The 19,562-nt window shown below is 39.3% G+C and overlaps 1 protein-coding gene across 5 annotated transcripts in view; it reads right to left on the bottom strand.

Annotated features, from left to right (window-relative positions):
* The window catches only part of LOC137434479 (histone-lysine N-methyltransferase ASH1L), a 149,159-nt gene that overhangs the window by 46,810 nt on the left and 82,787 nt on the right, over positions 1-19,562 (bottom strand). For all 5 annotated transcript variants that reach the window (XM_068127522.2, XM_068127525.2, XM_068127523.2 and 2 more), the window contains 5 exons: positions 9,667-9,712; positions 9,409-9,517; positions 7,717-7,923; positions 3,181-3,327; positions 1,384-1,492 (listed from right to left, as the gene is read on the bottom strand). In XM_068127522.2, coding sequence (XP_067983623.2) covers positions 1,384-1,492; positions 3,181-3,327; positions 7,717-7,923; positions 9,409-9,517; positions 9,667-9,712 — 618 coding nt within the window. The remainder of the gene's footprint in view (positions 1-1,383; positions 1,493-3,180; positions 3,328-7,716; positions 7,924-9,408; positions 9,518-9,666; positions 9,713-19,562) is intronic.

The following is a 19,562-nucleotide window of genomic DNA, read 5'->3' on the forward strand; positions in this document are numbered from 1 at the left end:
CACTCTGTCTTCCTCCGCTTCATTTCTGGTTTTGCACCCTCTGCCCTCTCTTTTGTGCTCTGACCTTTCTCTTCGCCCCCCCCCCCCCCCCCCCCCCAGTAGAGTACAGTCGGACCCTGACATTCGCAGGGGACAAATCGCTGAAAAATGCTGTGAATGTCGAATCCACAAATGTTGAGGCATTGTTTCAATGGGAAAAGGGGGGGGGGGGGGGGGGGGGGGAAGATAGTTTCCAGGCGGTTCGTAATTCATAAGGGAAAATCAAAAATTCCACGAAAAACTGTGAAGCCACGAATGTCGAAGCAGGTCACATGTTATGAACCACAAACACACGGGGTACGCGAATAAGTGGTGTATGCGAATGTTGGAACCACGAATATTGGGGTCCGGCTGTATCTACAGGACGCACGCGGTCCATAATCAACACCTTCCTCGTGAAACTGCTTAAATTCAGAACCACCGCTCACCTCCACTCATTTATTCCTCTTTTTTTTCCTGCTTTTGGAACGGAACCACTTTCCACACTCTCTTCAATTTCATTCTTCCCTCCAGGTCTTCAAGACAACTGTTCACCATCACCCCAAGTTATCCTCCATCAAAACCTATGATATTTTCTACACCCATTAAACCACCCCACCCTCCCAAACTTTTGCTTATGCATCCATCTTGTCCACCCCTTGCTTTCTCCTCTACCCCTCATTGTTACCCGCATCCCTTGTTTGTCCGTCTCCGTCTACCTTATATCCCTACTCCATACTGTTGGTGTTTCCCCTTTGCTATGTTGTGTCATGATATTTTCTCTGTCATAGCTCTTCCACGAGCCTGGACCATGTATATCAAAAAAGACATGCGGGACAAAGACGTGAAGAGATATTATTCATTAATTACAACATTAGTAGACAATGGACAATATTACACAGAAGCTTGTGCTTTCTGTGTCTTTGCTAGGATAGGGAGCTCACCACAAGGCTTGGCTGTACCAGTAGAGCAAGTCGCAGCCATAAGTAATCAGCAGCAAATGACACAAAAGATTGTAATTTTTCTCATGTATTGGAAAGTTACTGAACCTCCAAGCAAAATTACTCCCTCCTGCATTTAAGCTAAACCATCAGGTCACAAAAATACCTCTACGTTTGCCAAATAAGGGTAAAACCCCTGATCTCTGACATGTTTGGCCTAACCTCGCTTCTTAAGTTCATAGCCAAGCGATTATACGACTTAAAGCATAAAAGAATATCAACATTATCCTGCAAATAACACAAGGTACAAATCTAATTATTAGAAATAATGGTTAATTTTCCGAGTTTCATCAGACAGCTTGTGGTACTTTTAGACCTCAGCAGGAATGTGTGAGAAATAATTAAAGGAAAATAGCACACGTACCTGTTGCTCTACATTGAAGGCATGGAAGTTATAGTCGTAAGTGAGCTCCACACCAGCCGGGATCTCCTTCAAGGCAAACAGCCCAATCCTGTACACGCCATTAACTGACCTGCCAACCGAGAGAGGCCTGATCACAAACACGTTTTTTGGGGGGGGATTGAAAATATAGGCTCACGGAAGAGTGATGTGACACAAAGTAAAAGGGCGTTGTAGTAACAGGGTAGACACACAGGGTAGACAGGTAGACACAACAAGCAGGAAAGGGAAAAGGATAAGAGGGGGAGAGAAATGAGAGGAGGAAACTTACCTGTAAGCAAGAGGAAGGAGTTAGGTCGAGGGTAATAGGGGTAGAAAAGATCAAGGGTAGGAACGGTAGTTAACATGATACAGTGGTGCACCATTTGTTTGAAGCCCTGCAGGAAAGCATGTGATTCAAAAGTCTCCGGGAGTTCCACAAACAGGAGAAAAGAGGAACAAGCATTCTGAGTATTGCGCTGCAATACATGTCCCCTACCGGCAGTCTGTCATCTGGAAAACTGTTGGGGAAATTACCAAAGATCAAAGTGCCATAACTTTGTCAAAAATGATCGAAACGTCGTGAAGTTCGAACTTGATCTGTAACTTATCATGAGGAAACCATGGACCAAGTTTGAAATCATTAGCATTAAGAGTTTAGAAAACAAAGTCCGGAAAACTGTTCTTTGCGTGACGGACTGACAGACTGACAGACGGAGGGACGGAGGGACGGAGTGCAAACCTATAGTCCCCTCCGGTGTACACCGGTAGGGGACTAATAAAAGAGTGGAGGTGGGTGATAAGACTTCATCTAGGGAGGATAACCAGTCGGGGGTTACTGGAAGAAATTTGCATCCTAGACGAGCTGGGAAGTGATGGAAGTCTGAGAAATCAAGGGAGAGGAAAATAAATAAATAAATAAATAAAACAGGCCACTGGTCTGTGGTGTGACTTTTCAAACAAACTTTTGATTAATAATGGGGAAATCAGGAGACCTTTAGATTCCACAAAATCCAGGAAAGACAATGTGATGCTGTTGTGCCAGCACAAAGGGGAGACAAGTACTCCAATGAGCTACGAGCAAAGGCCTTGTAGACTGAGAGTAGTTCTGATTTTTCAAGGAATTACTTGGATTGATGGAGGATTTGGAGGCCAGCTATGCCATATAGTCAGTCCAGGAGAGGTCATGGCCAATGGTGAAACCTAAGAGTTCAATAATCTAAACATCTTCCAGTGGCTGACCATGGAAATAAATTGGTAAGCTTGACGGTGTCCAGAGTGACTCTTCCATGAGCCTTGACTAGTTATAAAAAAAAATAAAGAAAGAGCAACAGGTGAGACAGTGAGACTTGCCAGGATTGAAAGACACATTTCATGTCAGATCAGCATCTGGATCAATTCCAACTTAGCAGAGTGATAGAGCTGCTGCATGCCTGTCATTGAGATTAGGTACTGAACGACACAATGTGGAGTCATCTGCACAAAGGAAGAGGGGTTTTTCCAAAGCAGAGAGGAACAAGATCCGGCTCAAGACACTTCATTGGGGAAGTCCAGCTTCCTGCTAAATCACAAGACCCTAAACACGGTGGCGTTCTCGCACCTGGTACAGAAATGGGTGCCTGCAATTTGACACATTGGGTTGAAGCAGTTTACTTATTGCTCATTTGTAAAATCAATCAAGGCTTTTTGATGAAAAATATATTTATTGAATAAAAATAAATATTTCCATTTCGTTGCAAACAAAATTCCATTCGAATGTACCTGGCTCGTTGAGAGACCCACCATTTTTGCATCTCGCAGTTCGGCTGGCAGCTGTGGTTCACAAACCGTGCCTCATTGCCCATGCGGTAGCTGTCAATGACCATGCCACTGTCCAAGTTTAGGCAGTAGTGGTCGTTGTGATTCTGATATTGCTCGATCATACGGTTCCTACATAGAAAAAACACACACTTCAGTTGCCATCTTACAACAAAATTACCAACACATTGCCTTTATATACCTAAACTACCCTTAAAATAATTAAAAGGATAACATTCAACCTGCATGCAATTTCCTCCACTGTCATCCAGGTTAAACCCATTCTGAATCAAGTTAGTTTAAAAAAAGTGAAAAACATGGTTCTTCAATCTCTCATCCTACTATTTAAAACAAGAGCAAGAATTGCTTTGCAATTCATGTCTCCTAATAATGCCAATGAATGCTTTTTTTTATTTTTGAACAAATTTTACGACTTGATAAAACGCCTTGAAAGTCGAACTTGTTCTGTAACTTATCATAATAAAGCCATGTACCAAGTTTCAGTTCAATATGTTAAAAAAGGGGAAAAAGTAAAGAAAACCACCCCAAGTTTAATATATGATACTTTCACATATTCCAAAAAGGGCATAAATCCATGGAAAATTGACAAAACGCCCCAAAACTCAAACTTATTCTATAAGTTATCATAATAAAGCCATGTACCAAGTTTCAGTTGAGTATGTTAAAGGGTATGGGAAGAAGGTCTGGAAAACCACAAGTGGAACGGACAGACGGTTGGCAGACGGAGAGCAAACCTATAGTCCCCTGCGGGTAGGGGACTAATCAGGCCATTATCTGTATGCATGCATGTGTGTACTTATGTATGTACTATGTATATACACTACATAGCCAAAAATATGTGGACAGTGGACACCCCTTCTAATTAGTGCATTTGGCTGTTTCAGACACACCCATTGCTGACAGGTATATATAAAATCAAGCACACAGCCAGGCAATCTCCACAGACAAACATTGACAGTAGAATGGGCCGTACTGAAGAGCTCAGTGACTTTCAACGTGGCACCGTCATAGGATGCCACCTTTCCAACAAGTCAGTTCGTCAAATTTCTGGCCTGCTAGAGCTTCCCCGGTCAACTGCAAGTGCTGTTATTGTGAAGTGGAAACGTCCAGGAGCAACAACAGCTCAGCCGCAAAGTGGTAGGCCGACACAAGCTCACAGAACGGGACCGCCGAGTGCTGGAGCGCGTAAAAATTATCTGTCCTCGGTTGCAACACTCACTACCGAGTTCCAAACTGCCTCTGGAAGAAACGTCAGCACAACAACTGTTCGTCGGACGCTTCCTGACATGGGTTTCCATGGCCGAGCAGCCACAGACAAACCTAAGATCATCATGCACAATGCCAAACGTCGGCTGGAGTGGTGTAAATCTCGCCGCCATTGGACTCTGAAGCAGTGGAAACGCGTTATCTGGAGTGATGAATCACGCTTCACCATCTGGCAGTCCGATGGACGAATCTGGGTTTGGCGGATGCCAGGAGAATGCTACCTGCCCGAATGCATAGTGCAACTGTAAAGTTTGGTGGAGGAGGAATAATGGTCTGAGGCTGTTTTTTATGGTTCGGGCTAGGCCCCTTAGTTCCAGTGAAGGGAAATCTTAACGCTACAGCATACAATGACATCCTAGACAATTGTGTGCTTCCAACTTTGTGGCAACAGTTTGGGGAAGGCCCTTTCCTATTTCAGCATGACAATGCCCCCGTGCACAAAGCAAAATCCATACAGAAATGGTTTGTAGAGATCGGTGTGGAAGAACTTGACTGGCCTGCACAGCCCTGACCCTAACCCTAACCCCATCAAGCACCTTTGGGATGAATTGGAATACCAACTGCGAGCCAGGCCTAATCTCCCATCAGTACCCGACCTCACTAATGCTCTTGTGGCCGAATGGAAGCAAATCCCCGCAGCAATGTTCCAACATCTAGTGGAACGCTTTCCCAGAAGAGTGGAGGCTGTTATAGCAGCAAAGGGGGGACCAACTCCATATTAATAATAATAATAATACATTTATTTTATATAGCGCTTTTCAAGAAGCCCAAAGACGCTTAATGCCCATGATTTTGGAATGAGATGTTTGACGAGCCCATACGGGTGTAATGTTCGGGTGTCCACGTACTTCTGGGCGTGTAGTGTATGTCTGTGTATGTATGTACAAAAACAAGGCTGGCCCAATTTCCACCAAATTTTGCCTATGTGTTGGTAGTACCCAGGGTGAACCCCCTTCTCCAACCCCTCTACAAGGGTCAGGGGGGTTGGGGAGGGACACGGCGACTTGTTAAATACTCCCCAAAGGTAGCAGGTATTTCTAGTACCCTTGAACCTAAAAGATCTCCAAAATGACAAGTAAAGTCAAAAGTTAGGCTTAAGATTTACATAGTTTAAGGTCATGGAAAATGACATTTTTGCTTTTTTGGGGTTATTTTTGGTCATACTTTTATTATATTTCTTAGTTCATTGAGCCCAATCGCTTTGAAGAAAATGAAAAAACAACTACAAAACAATTAAGATAAATTTGAGACTCTACTCACATTTTCCAGCTTCTCTGCCTGACTCCAATGTTTAATAACTGGTGGATATACCTGGTAAGGATGTGCGATGGTAAGGAATGGCATTTGATAGGCCTGGAGGGCCATAGAACAACAATCCAAATAACAAAAGGAATAAATGAAGAGAACTAGAACCGCACTTAATAGAGCACATACCTCCACAAGGCTGAACAGTTTACGTTTTGTATTCCACCGATAGGCCAGATCTGTATCCAGACCATAACCACAATGAAATTTTGTTCTTGTAAACTAACCAACTCATCCACCTAGTTTTGTCATAATCCGTCCACCACTTTTTGAGATATTCTGCTATAAAATCGACCTTGGCCTGATCTCAATGCTGAAGAACCACTTTAAAAAATTCTTGCATCCGGATCGGGATCTTCACCAAAATCGAATCATTTCTGCCTCGCCACACACCCAACCTATCCACCAAGTTTTGTCCGAATCTGTCCATGACTTTTTGAGATATCCTGCTCACAGACAAACAAACATGAGTGAAAACAACCTCCGTCCACCTCCAGTAAAAGGTTAAAACTAGAATGACACTTGGTGGATTGCATACCTCCGCCAGGCTGAACAGCTTATGTTTTGTATCCCACTGATATGCTGGATCAATCTGCATCCAGACCTGAACCAAAATCTAATCGGCTTGTTCTTGTTGCCTAACCAACTCACCCACCAAGTTTTGCCGTAACTAGTCCACAACATTTTGAAGTATCAAAACTAAAAAAATTCTCGTATCCAGAACCGGATTTTCACCAAAATAATAATAATAATAATAATAATACATTTATTTTATATAGCGCTTTTCAAGAAGCCCAAAGGCGCTTTGACAGAGTACAAAAAACAAGTGCAAAAATACAAAAATCAATAGGTAAATAATCAAAGTAATAATCAAAAATCTATACAAATTCTTCTTTGCCACACACCCACAACAGGTTCACAAAGTTTCATCCAAATCTGTTCATAACTATTTGAGATATCATGCTCCATATAGTTTTTGACCCCATATATCGTGAAGAATCACTTTAATGAAACAGAAAACCAAATACTGCATTGGAGTCATCAGAAGGAACCCCCCCCCCCCCCCCCCCAAAAAGGTAAAGAGCAAAGATGGAGTCATCAGGATGAACCTGGATAGGATTCGGGTTTCAGCTGCTACTCCTCTACCCTCAAACTCATCCAGCCGCAGCCAAGTGAGCCTTCCCGAAAAAAAAATTCTGCAACAATTCACTTCTCCCTGAAGACAGATAGATAGAGAAAGAGAGAATGATTCGTGATGAATGAAAGAGAGAAAAGAAGAAGCAAGAATTATAATGAATAAAGAGAAATATGAAAAAGTAGAAAGAAATGTGAAAGGAACAAAGAAAAAAAATTATCGGATCCGGATACCACCTTCGATGGCGGAGGTAACAATAATCCCGTGACAGCTGGGTTTGAATCACAGCCAGTCGGAATGCCGTGACATCACCCAGCATAGCGAACTTTGAACAGCCTACTTTTGACTGGGCCAATTTATATAAAGGGTGGAAGTAAATGTCGATGCAGTAAGCATGCAGAAATGTAAGCCATTACTACTTATGCCTATAAAGGTTCGTGACGATGACAAATATGGGATGGATTGGCTGATTGGCAGATATTGATTGGTTGGTCCGACATTGATTGGCTGATATATATATATATATATATATATATATATATACACGTACGTACATACATAAACACACACACACACACACACACACACACACACACACACACACACACACACACACACACACACACACACACACACACACACACACACACACACACACACACACACACACACACACACACGTTTTACTCTCCTTTGTTCACTCTACAATAGCCTTTGATGAAAAACTTAGTCATTTTGAGTTTGACATCCGTTTGCCTAAGACTGCACAAAAAAATTCCCAAACCGAGGCCCACCTGAACTCATTCTCACTGACCACCTCTCCCAGGTACTCGATGATGAACTGCCCCTCACGCAACGCCTCTTTGGTGCGGATTCCCCAGCCTTTGCCCAGTGTTCGGAATCTTTCAAGACACTGCACCCACTCATGCCGCTGGATGCGCTGATTGCTGCAGCAGTCGGCACACGGGCATGTACTTGCCAAGCACTCGGCAAAGATCATCCTGCACATGACACAACACTCTTCAACAATTCATCTCCAAAAAATAAACATGGAGTCTACATTCTGAAGTGAACAAATGAATTATTGTTATGGTAGAGAGGCCCACAGAGCATTACAATGCAGAATGACTGAAAATGGACAGAGTGCAATGGTCATGTCAGTTTGCAAACTTCATGTCAACAGCTGTCTTGAACATCAGTTTCACACAATGTCCTCATCAGCCACATGGAACCAGTAAACCAAAGCATACACCACAAAGTCCTTTTTCAACCTTTATAAATTGAAGGACACAATGAATGCAAGAAAGTGCAAATAGCAAAAAAATAAAAAATAAAACACTGACTTGCAGATGAAGAAATAAACAAAGGATGAAAGAAAAGCAGATAAAATAGATATATGCAGAAACATATAGCAACACACACTTTCGGTTATTAGGATTCTTACCTGCATTTTGGGCAAAAGTAGCTCTATGTTTGATTAATTTGTATCAAAAAGAAGATATACAATATTATATATATATATATATATATATATATATATGTATATATATATATATATATATATATATATATATATATATATATATATATATATATATATATATATATATATATATATATATATATATATATGCAGAAGTTGAAGGAATGGGAATGGGAAATTAAAGATCATCTAAAGACCAGTCCCTGGTGTTGAATCCCTGGTGTTGGGCTAGCGGCTAGGGTGCCAGCTTAGGATCCTGGGTTCGAATCCCGGTCGATCGCTGAATTAACGCCAGGGGGGTTGACTCAGCCTGTCATCCTTCCGAGGTCGGCTAATTGAGTACCAGTTCACTGGTAATTCCCTGGTTGTCGTAAAAGGTGACAAAAAGGGTTGGCGGCAGGAAGGGCATCCGGCCGTAAAACATTGCTTCAAAAAGGGGACCGAAAAACAACAACCATGGTCCCCGAAAAAGGCCAACCCCCGCCTGCGGGGAAAAAAAATGGCCTCTAAAGGTGGTTTTTAAAGACCAGGAACATGCAACAGCTCTCATTTTCAGTGTCTCTACTTGTATATAACTTATAATAAAACAGTCAAAGGTCAGTGTCCGCCTCAAGGTTTAAAGACAAGAGTGCCACCCTGCGGCAAATATGTGCACTGAGATGACACCACTAATGTGGGCTATTCTCCATTCTAATCTCCCAAAAGGTGTAATTGCTATTACATTTCAGAGTACTTCTATTAATTTGGGTAACCAAGCTCGTCATACAAATAGCATGAACACGGTTTTTAAGAGGCAAGAGTAAACGGCATTAAAAAAAATACCGGTTTATAATGCGTAATAAATTCATAACATCATCGTGGAAAAAGGTGGAGTCAGGCAAAGGAAACTAGTAATTTCAAAGGAAGGAATCAGAAAAATGGATAAAGACAAAGGAAAAAAATGGATCAGAAAAAAGAAAAACTGGTGGACATTTGCAAGATGTGAATGATGGTGTCAGCAGACCTGTTGAGGCACTCCTCAGAACAACCCTTTTCATCTGGTCCAATGGGAATCTTGCAGTTGCACATGGTCGGTTCACATCCGGACAGAGGCTTCACATCCACCAGTACACCTGCGCAGCGTGAGGAAAGATGGTGTGGGTGGTGGGTGGTGGGCAATAGTTTACCATGAGGATAATTACTATGAGATCACAACAACATAGCCTCCTCAGCCATTTCAAACATCGTTAGATTGGTGGAAAGGATTGCCATGGCAACTCACATGATCTTAACTTCTTGTACAGTGGGACATCAGGCTTTTTGTAGAGCTAGGGACGACATGCAGCGATGTTATTAAAATCTCGATTTGGGGAAGATTTTAAGGATGGCATAGCACATGCTTCATTCACACGGCACAACATTAAACAACAAGCAAACTGTTCATAATCACTGATGATTATTATCAGAGTAGTTCACAGGATTTTCTGGGTTGTGGGGAAGGTACATGGCAAGTGTGCACAGATTCAAACAACTTCCTGCCAAAATAGGAGAATGTAATCACTAATTCTTATAATCGCTAATTGTAATTATGATCTTTATATCATAATTATATAATAATAATAATTAATAATTTATAGCATTTATATAATACTTTAATACATTTTATATAATAATAATAATTAATAATTTATAGCATTTATATAATACTTTAATACATTTTATATAATAATAATAATTAATAATTTATAGCATTTATATAATACTTTAATACATTTTATATAATAATAATAATTTATATAATAATAATATAATTATGATAATTATGCTATTTGTAAAGATTGTAATCGCTAATTAATCTTGTGTCCAAAACCCATCTCTGTGCCCACCGTACCCAGTCGAACCCAGCTGCTCCTGGACTCTGTGTCCTTCTCTCCTGACAAGGTGGAGAAGTTTCTGTCAATCCTCGACTCCGATTCTGCACCTGGACCAGACGGCATCAGCCCACATGTCCTAAAATCCTGCTCTGCCACTCTATCTCACCCTCTCTCTGTTCTCTTCACCCTCTCTTTTGCTCAAGGTCATCTGCCATCAGCTTGGAAATCAGACATCACCGCTTTACACAAAAAATGTGCAAAAACAGATCCTCGCAACGACAGACCAATCAGCCTGCTCCCAATAATCAGCAAGGTCATGGAATCCATCATCGCCTCTGACATTAAATCCTTCCTCTCTCTCCAATGGCTTGAACTCAGATCATCAATTTGGATTCAGACCAGGCCATTCCACTCTGGACATGCTGCTTCTGCTGTCTCCACAATGGATGGAGGTCCTCAATGCCAAACAGGAAATCAGAGCCGTCTCCTTTGACATATCTCGTGCCTTCAATATGGTCTGGCACCCCGCTCTGATCACCAAACTCTCCTCGTATAGTAACCATGGAATCCTCCATGCATGGCTTGCAGACTTCCTTTCTGGTCACAGTCAACGTGTGGCCCTGAATAGAATTATCTCTTCTCCCCTTCCTGTTCAGGCTGGAGTTCTCCAAAGCAGTGTTCTGGGCCCTGTGCTTTTTCTGGTCTTCATTAATAATCTCTCTGACTCTCTGCAAAAACCTCTCTATCTCTTTGCTGATGACCACTCTCTGCCACTCCATACCCCATCCCTCAGATCGGCAGGCAGCAGCCTCTTCACTCTCTGCAGACCTGGACAATATCACAAACTGGTCAAACAAGTGGAACATGTGTTTTCAAACCTGACAAATCTCACACTCTCACTTTGTCTCTTCGAAAAGACCGTCTGGACAGCACGCCCATCTACTTTCTGAACAATCCTCTTGAAGAAGTTCTGTCAGTCAAGCTTTTGGGTCTCACTATCTGTCATGATCTTTCCTGGGAAAACCACATTTCCAAGCTGGCCTCCAAAGCCAGTCGCCGACTGGGCATCCTCCGTCATGCTAAGTCCTTTCTGGGCACTTCTGAGCTCCTCACCACATACAAAGCTTTCATCCGCAGCTCAATGGAATACTGCTCTCCCCTCTGGGCTGGTGCACCTGCCTCACACCTAGCACAGCTTCACGCGGTTGAAACCAAAGCATTCAGCATCATTGTAATCTTCTGCGATGAAGCTGATTCTGAGAGCCTTTCTCTCTCTCACCACAGGCAGGTAAGGTGGTCTTTCTGTCTGCTACCGGCTCCTCTCCAACCTTGCTCCCCCTGTTCTGTCTGTGCTCTGTCCCCCAAATATTCCTGCAGGACGCACAAGATCTGCCAGCAACCCTCTTCTGGTGAAACTGCCAAAATCAAGACTCTCTGCTCACCTTCAGTCATTCATTCCTCTTTTCTCTCGCCTCTGGAACAAACTCCCTCACTCTCTTCAATCCCACTCCTCCCTCCAAGTCTTTAAAACAGCTGTTCACCACCACCTCTTATCTTCCCCCATCCAAAACCTTGATCTTTTCTACCCCTGATAAAACATTCCAAATCCGCCTCTTTAAATCCCCATCTTCTTTCCTGAAATTCCTAGAAGTGTTCATTTTCTTTATACCATGTACCCCTCCCTCCTCCCCCAGATCTACCGACGTCCCTGTTCTCTACTGTTGTTGTGCTTGTGTGCTTCCCTCTCTCCCCCTCTTGTCTCCCGCTCCCTTCATTGCATGTTTTATGTGTCTGTGCATGTTTTCATGTTCAATGTGTTAGCCCTTAAACGAGCCTCGATTCTGTATCCAAAAAACGAGCACAAAATTAGTGATCTGTGTGGGCGGCAAAATAAGTCAAAACAAATAGGAAATAAAATACCTTAAATGGTGATTGATCCGCCATGGAGAAGAGAAGCTGATGTTCTGGGGCTTACCCTTCATCAGAGCAAGAGAGGTCTCTGATGAAGAGTAAGGATCTCTTACGCCGATAAAGGGTACGGCCCAGAACGTAAGCTTCTCTTTTCTCTATGGCGGATCAATCACCATTCAAGGTATTTTATTTCCGAACAAAATGATTGGCAAATTGCCTCAGCTTCGTCAAGTGCTTTTTCAAAGAGAAGGCCGTAGCAACTCACACTTTCAGTTGTTGGGATTATTAACAGAATTTTGGGCAAAAGTCGATATATGTTTGATTCATTTGTTTTGTGCTTCTATACCATTTGAAAAGCAGCTGTGTGGAACAATTGGAACATTTTTATTTGGCCTGCTTCCCCTTCATGGAGATAGAATGGCCATTAAACAAATTATTTTAAAATATTTGTGTACTTTTTCCTAATTGGCATCAAAGTCAAACACTGTTAGATAATTTCTGAGATGAAATGGTCCACAATCACAGACATGGGCAAAAGCAGCACGTGTTCAAACTCAATAGGTAGTGCCTGGACAGACTGACAGATACAAGCAAGTGCAAAGCCCCATCTGCTGTGTGGGCAGCCCGGTTAACGAGGGAGGGTGGGAGGAGAAATACAAGGTGAAAGGTCGGCAAAAATGTCTGCATGTCTGGAAAAGATAAGGCCATGGATGACAGGAGGAGATTGCATTACAATCTGTGCACATTTGAAAGCAGTGATGAAGTACATGTGTAACATTTTAAAATGCTATTCAAATTATCATTACGTACTGCAAATACAGGCAGGAATTATACAAAAGGAAAAATATAAAACTAGATAGAATGCAGCACATCGATTTGCATTGTGCATTTCAAACAATGCTACAAAAACAGGCAGGAATTATACAAAAGGAAAAATATAAAACTAGATAGAATGCAGCACATCGATTTGCATTGTGCATTTCAAACAATGCTACAAAAACAGGCAGGAATTATACAAAAGGAAAAATATAAAACAAGATAGAATGCAGCACATCGATTTGCATTGTGCATTTCAAACAATGCTACAAAAACAGGCAGGAATTATACAAAAGGAAAAATATAAAACTAGATAGAATGCAGCACATCGATTTGCATTGTGCATTTCAATCAATGCTACAAAAACAGGCAGGAATTATACAAAAGGAAAAATATAAAACTAAACAGAATGCAGCACATCGATTTGCCTTGTGCATTTCAAACAATGCCACAAAAACAGGCAGGAATTATACAAAAGGAAAAATATAAAACTAGATAGAATGCAGCACATCGATTTGCATTGTGCATTTCAATCAATGCTACAAAAACAGGCAGGAACTATACAAAAGGAAAAATATAAAACTAGATAGAATGCAACACATCGATTTGCATTGTGCATTTCAATCAATGCTACAAAAACAGGCAGGAATTATACAAAAGGAAAAATATAAAACTAGATAGAATGCAGCACATCGATTTGCATTGTGCATTTCAAACAATGCTACAAAACAGGCAGGAATTATACAAAAGGAAACTAGTTTTTTTTTTTTGTTTTTTTTTTTCAAAATGCGACAAAAACAGGCAGGAATTATACAAAAGGAAAAATATAAAACCAGATAGAATGCAGCACATCGATTTGCATTGTGCATTTCAATCAATGCTGCAAAAACAGGCAGGAATTATACAAAAGGAAAAATATAAAACTAGATAGAATGCAGCACATCGATTTGCATTGTGCATTTCAATCAATGCTGCAAAAACAGGCAGGAATTATACAAAAGGAAAAATATAAAACTAGATAGAATGCAGCACATCGATTTGCATTGTGCATTTCAATCAATGCTGCAAAAACAGGCAGGAATTATACAAAAGGAAAAATATAAAACTAGATAGAATGCAGCACATCGATTTGCATTGTGCATTTCAAACAATGCGACAAAAACAGGCAGGAATTATACAAAAGGAAAAATATAAAACTAGATAGAATGCAGCACATCGATTTGCATTGTGCATTTCAATCAATGCTGCAAAAACAGGCAGGAATTATACAAAAGGAAAAATATAAAACTAGATAGAATGCAGCACATCGATTTGCATTGTGCATTTCAAAGCATTTCAAATTGAGTACCAGTTCACTGGCAATTCCCTGTTTGTCGTTAAAGGCGGCAAAAAGTGTTGGCGTCAGGAAGGGCATCCGGCCGTAAAACATTGCTTCAAAAAGGGGACCGAAAAACAACAACAACCACGGTGCCCGAAAAAGGCCAACCCCCGCTTTGCGGGGAAAAATGGCCTCTAAAGGTGGTTATATATATATTTTATTTCAAACAATGCTACAAAAACAGGCAGGAATTATACAAAAGGAAAAATATAAAATTAGATAGAATGCAGCACATCGATTTGCATTGTGCATTTCAAACAATGCTACAAAAACAGGCAGGAATTATACAAAAGGAAAAATATAAAACTGGATAGAATGCAGCACATCGATTTGCATTGTGCATTTCAATCAATGCTACAAAACAGGCAGGAATTATACAAAAGGAAAAATATAAAATTAGATAGAATGCAGCACATCGATTTGCATTGTGCATTTCAAACAATGCTACAAAAACAGGCAGGAATTATACAAAAGGAAAAATATAAAACTAGATAGAATGCAGCACATCGATTTGCATTGTGCATTTCAAACAATGCTACAAAAACAGGCAGGAATTATACAAAAGGAAAAATATATAACTAGATAGAATGCAGCACATTGATTTGCATTGTGCATTTCAAACAATGCTACAAAAACAGGCAGGAATTATACAAAAGGAAAAATATAAAACTAGATAGAATGCAGCACATCGATTTGCATTGTGCATTTCAAACAATGCTACAAAAACAGGCAGGAATTATACAAAAGGAAAAATATAAAACTAGATAGAATGCAGCACATCGATTTGCATTGTGCATTTCAAACAATGCTACAAAAACAGGCAGGAATTATACAAAAGGAAAAATATAAAACGAAATAGCATGCAGCACATCGATTTGCATTGTGCATTTCAAACAATGCTGCAAAAACAGGCAGGAATTACACAAAAGGAAAAATATATAACTAGATAGAATGCAGCACATCGATTTGCATTGTGCATTTCAAACAATGCTACAAAAACAGGCAGGAATTATACAAAAGGAAAAATATAAAACTAGATAGAATGCAGCACATCGATTTGCATTGTGCATTTCAAACAATGCTGCAAAAACAGGCAGGAATTACACAAAAGGAAAAATATATAACTAGATAGAATGCAGCACATCGATTTGCATTGTGCATTTCAATCAATGCTGCAAAAACAGGCAGGAATTATACAAAAGGAAAAATATAAAACGAAATAGCATGCAGCACATCGATTTGCATTGTGCATTTCAAACAATGCTGCAAAAACAGGCAGGAATTACACAAAAGGAAAAATATATAACTAGATAGAATGCAGCACATCGATTTGCATTGTGCATTTCAATCAATGCTGCAAAAACAGGCAGGAATTATACAAAAGGAAAAATATAAAACGAAATAGCATGCAGCACATCGATTTGCATTGTGCATTTCAAACAATGCTGCAAAAACAGGCAGGAATTACACAAAAGGAAAAATATATAACTAGATAGAATGCAGCACATCGATTTGCATTGTGCATTTCAAACAATGCTACAAAAACAGGCAGGAATTATACAAAAGGAAAAATATAAAACTAGATAGAATGCAGCACATCGATTTGCATTGTGCATTTCAAACAATGCTGCAAAAACAGGCAGGAATTATACAAAAGGAAAAATATAAAACGAAAAGGAAAAATATAAAACTAGATAGAATGCAGCACATCGATTTGCATTGTGCATTTCAAACAATGCTACAAAAACAGGCAGGAATTATACAAAAGGAAAAATATAAAACGAAATAGCATGCAGCACATCGATTTGCATTGTGCATTTCAAACAATGCTGCAAAAACAGGCAGGAATTACACAAAAGGAAAAATATATAACTAGATAGAATGCAGCACATCGATTTGCATTGTGCATTTCAATCAATGCTGCAAAAACAGGCAGGAATTATACAAAAGGAAAAATATAAAACTAAACAGAATGCAGCACATCGATTTGCATTGTGCATTTCAAACAATGCCACAAAAACAGGCAGGAATTATGCAAAAGGAAAAATATAAAACTAGATAGAATGCAGCACATCGATTTGCATTGTGCATTTCAAACAATGCTACAAAAACAGGCAGGAATTATACAAAAGGAAAAATATAAAACGAAATAGCATGCAGCACATCGATTTGCATTGTGCATTTCAAACAATGCCACAAAAACAGGCAGGAATTATACAAAAGGAAAAATATATAACTAGATAGAATGCAGCACATCGATTTGCATTGTGCATTTCAATCAATGCTGCAAAAACAGGCAGGAATTATACAAAAGGAAAAATATAAAACTAAACAGAATGCAGCACATCGATTTGCATTGTGCATTTCAAACAATGCCACAAAAACAGGCAGGAATTATACAAAAGGAAAAATATAAAACCAGATAGAATGCAGCACATCGATTTGCATTGTGCATTTCAATCAATGCTGCAAAAACAGGCAGGAATTATACAAAAGGAAAAATATAAAACTAGATAGAATGCAGCACATCGATTTGCATTGTGCATTTCAATCAATGCTGCAAAAACAGGCAGGAATTATACAAAAGGAAAAATATAAAACTAGATAGAATGCAGCACATCGATTTGCATTGTGCATTTCAATCAATGCTGCAAAAACAGGCAGGAATTATACAAAAGGAAAAATATAAAACTAGATAGAATGCAGCACATCGATTTGCATTGTGCATTTCAAACAATGCGACAAAAACAGGCAGGAATTATACAAAAGGAAAAATATAAAACTAGATAGAATGCAGCACATCGATTTGCATTGTGCATTTCAATCAATGCTGCAAAAACAGGCAGGAATTATACAAAAGGAAAAATATAAAACTAGATAGAATGCAGCACATCGATTTGCATTGTGCATTTCAAAGCATTTCAAATTGAGTACCAGTTCACTGGCAATTCCCTGTTTGTCGTTAAAGGCGGCAAAAAGTGTTGGCGTCAGGAAGGGCATCCGGCCGTAAAACATTGCTTCAAAAAGGGGACCGAAAAACAACAACAACCACGGTGCCCGAAAAAGGCCAACCCCCGCTTTGCGGGGAAAAATGGCCTCTAAAGGTGGTTATATATATATTTTATTTCAAACAATGCTACAAAAACAGGCAGGAATTATACAAAAGGAAAAATATAAAATTAGATAGAATGCAGCACATCGATTTGCATTGTGCATTTCAAACAATGCTACAAAAACAGGCAGGAATTATACAAAAGGAAAAATATAAAACTGGATAGAATGCAGCACATCGATTTGCATTGTGCATTTCAATCAATGCTACAAAACAGGCAGGAATTATACAAAAGGAAAAATATAAAATTAGATAGAATGCAGCACATCGATTTGCATTGTGCATTTCAAACAATGCTACAAAAACAGGCAGGAATTATACAAAAGGAAAAATATAAAACTAGATAGAATGCAGCACATCGATTTGCATTGTGCATTTCAAACAATGCTACAAAAACAGGCAGGAATTATACAAAAGGAAAAATATATAACTAGATAGAATGCAGCACATTGATTTGCATTGTGCATTTCAAACAATGCTACAAAAACAGGCAGGAATTATACAAAAGGAAAAATATAAAACTAGATAGAATGCAGCACATCGATTTGCATTGTGCATTTCAAACAATGCTACAAAAACAGGCAGGAATTATACAAAAGGAAAAATATAAAACTAGATAGAATGCAGCACATCGATTTGCATTGTGCATTTCAAACAATGCTACAAAAACAGGCAGGAATTATACAAAAGGAAAAATATAAAACGAAATAGCATGCAGCACATCGATTTGCATTGTGCATTTCAAACAATGCTGCAAAAACAGGCAGGAATTACACAAAAGGAAAAATATATAACTAGATAGAATGCAGCACATCGATTTGCATTGTGCATTTCAAACAATGCTACAAAAACAGGCAGGAATTATACAAAAGGAAAAATATAAAACTAGATAGAATGCAGCACATCGATTTGCATTGTGCATTTCAAACAATGCTGCAAAAACAGGCAGGAATTACACAAAAGGAAAAATATATAACTAGATAGAATGCAGCACATCGATTTGCATTGTGCATTTCAATCAATGCTGCAAAAACAGGCAGGAATTATACAAAAGGAAAAATATAAAACGAAATAGCATGCAGCACATCGATTTGCATTGTGCATTTCAAACAATGCTGCAAAAACAGGCAGGAATTACACAAAAGGAAAAATATATAACTAGATAGAATGCAGCACATCGATTTGCATTGTGCATTTCAATCAATGCTGCAAAAACAGGCAGGAATTATACAAAAGGAAAAATATAAAACGAAATAGCATGCAGCACATCGATTTGCATTGTGCATTTCAAACAATGCTGCAAAAACAGGCAGGAATTACACAAAAGGAAAAATATATAACTAGATAGAATGCAGCACATCGATTTGCATTGTGCATTTCAAACAATGCTACAAAAACAGGCAGGAATTATACAAAAGGAAAAATATAAAACTAGATAGAATGCAGCACATCGATTTGCATTGTGCATTTCAAACAATGCTGCAAAAACAGGCAGGAATTATACAAAAGGAAAAATATAAAACGAAAAGGAAAAATATAAAACTAGATAGAATGCAGCACATCGATTTGCATTGTGCATTTCAAACAATGCTACAAAAACAGGCAGGAATTATACAAAAGGAAAAATATAAAACGAAATAGCATGCAGCACATCGATTTGCATTGTGCATTTCAAACAATGCTGCAAAAACAGGCAGGAATTACACAAAAGGAAAAATATATAACTAGATAGAATGCAGCACATCGATTTGCATTGTGCATTTCAATCAATGCTGCAAAAACAGGCAGGAATTATACAAAAGGAAAAATATAAAACTAAACAGAATGCAGCACATCGATTTGCATTGTGCATTTCAAACAATGCCACAAAAACAGGCAGGAATTATGCAAAAGGAAAAATATAAAACTAGATAGAATGCAGCACATCGATTTGCATTGTGCATTTCAAACAATGCTACAAAAACAGGCAGGAATTATACAAAAGGAAAAATATAAAACGAAATAGCATGCAGCACATCGATTTGCATTGTGCATTTCAAACAATGCCACAAAAACAGGCAGGAATTATACAAAAGGAAAAATATATA

This window comes from Myxine glutinosa, chromosome 10 (genome assembly GCF_964187855.1).
Source record: "Myxine glutinosa chromosome 10, kmMyxGlut1.1, whole genome shotgun sequence".
NCBI lineage: Eukaryota > Metazoa > Chordata > Myxini > Myxiniformes > Myxinidae > Myxine > Myxine glutinosa.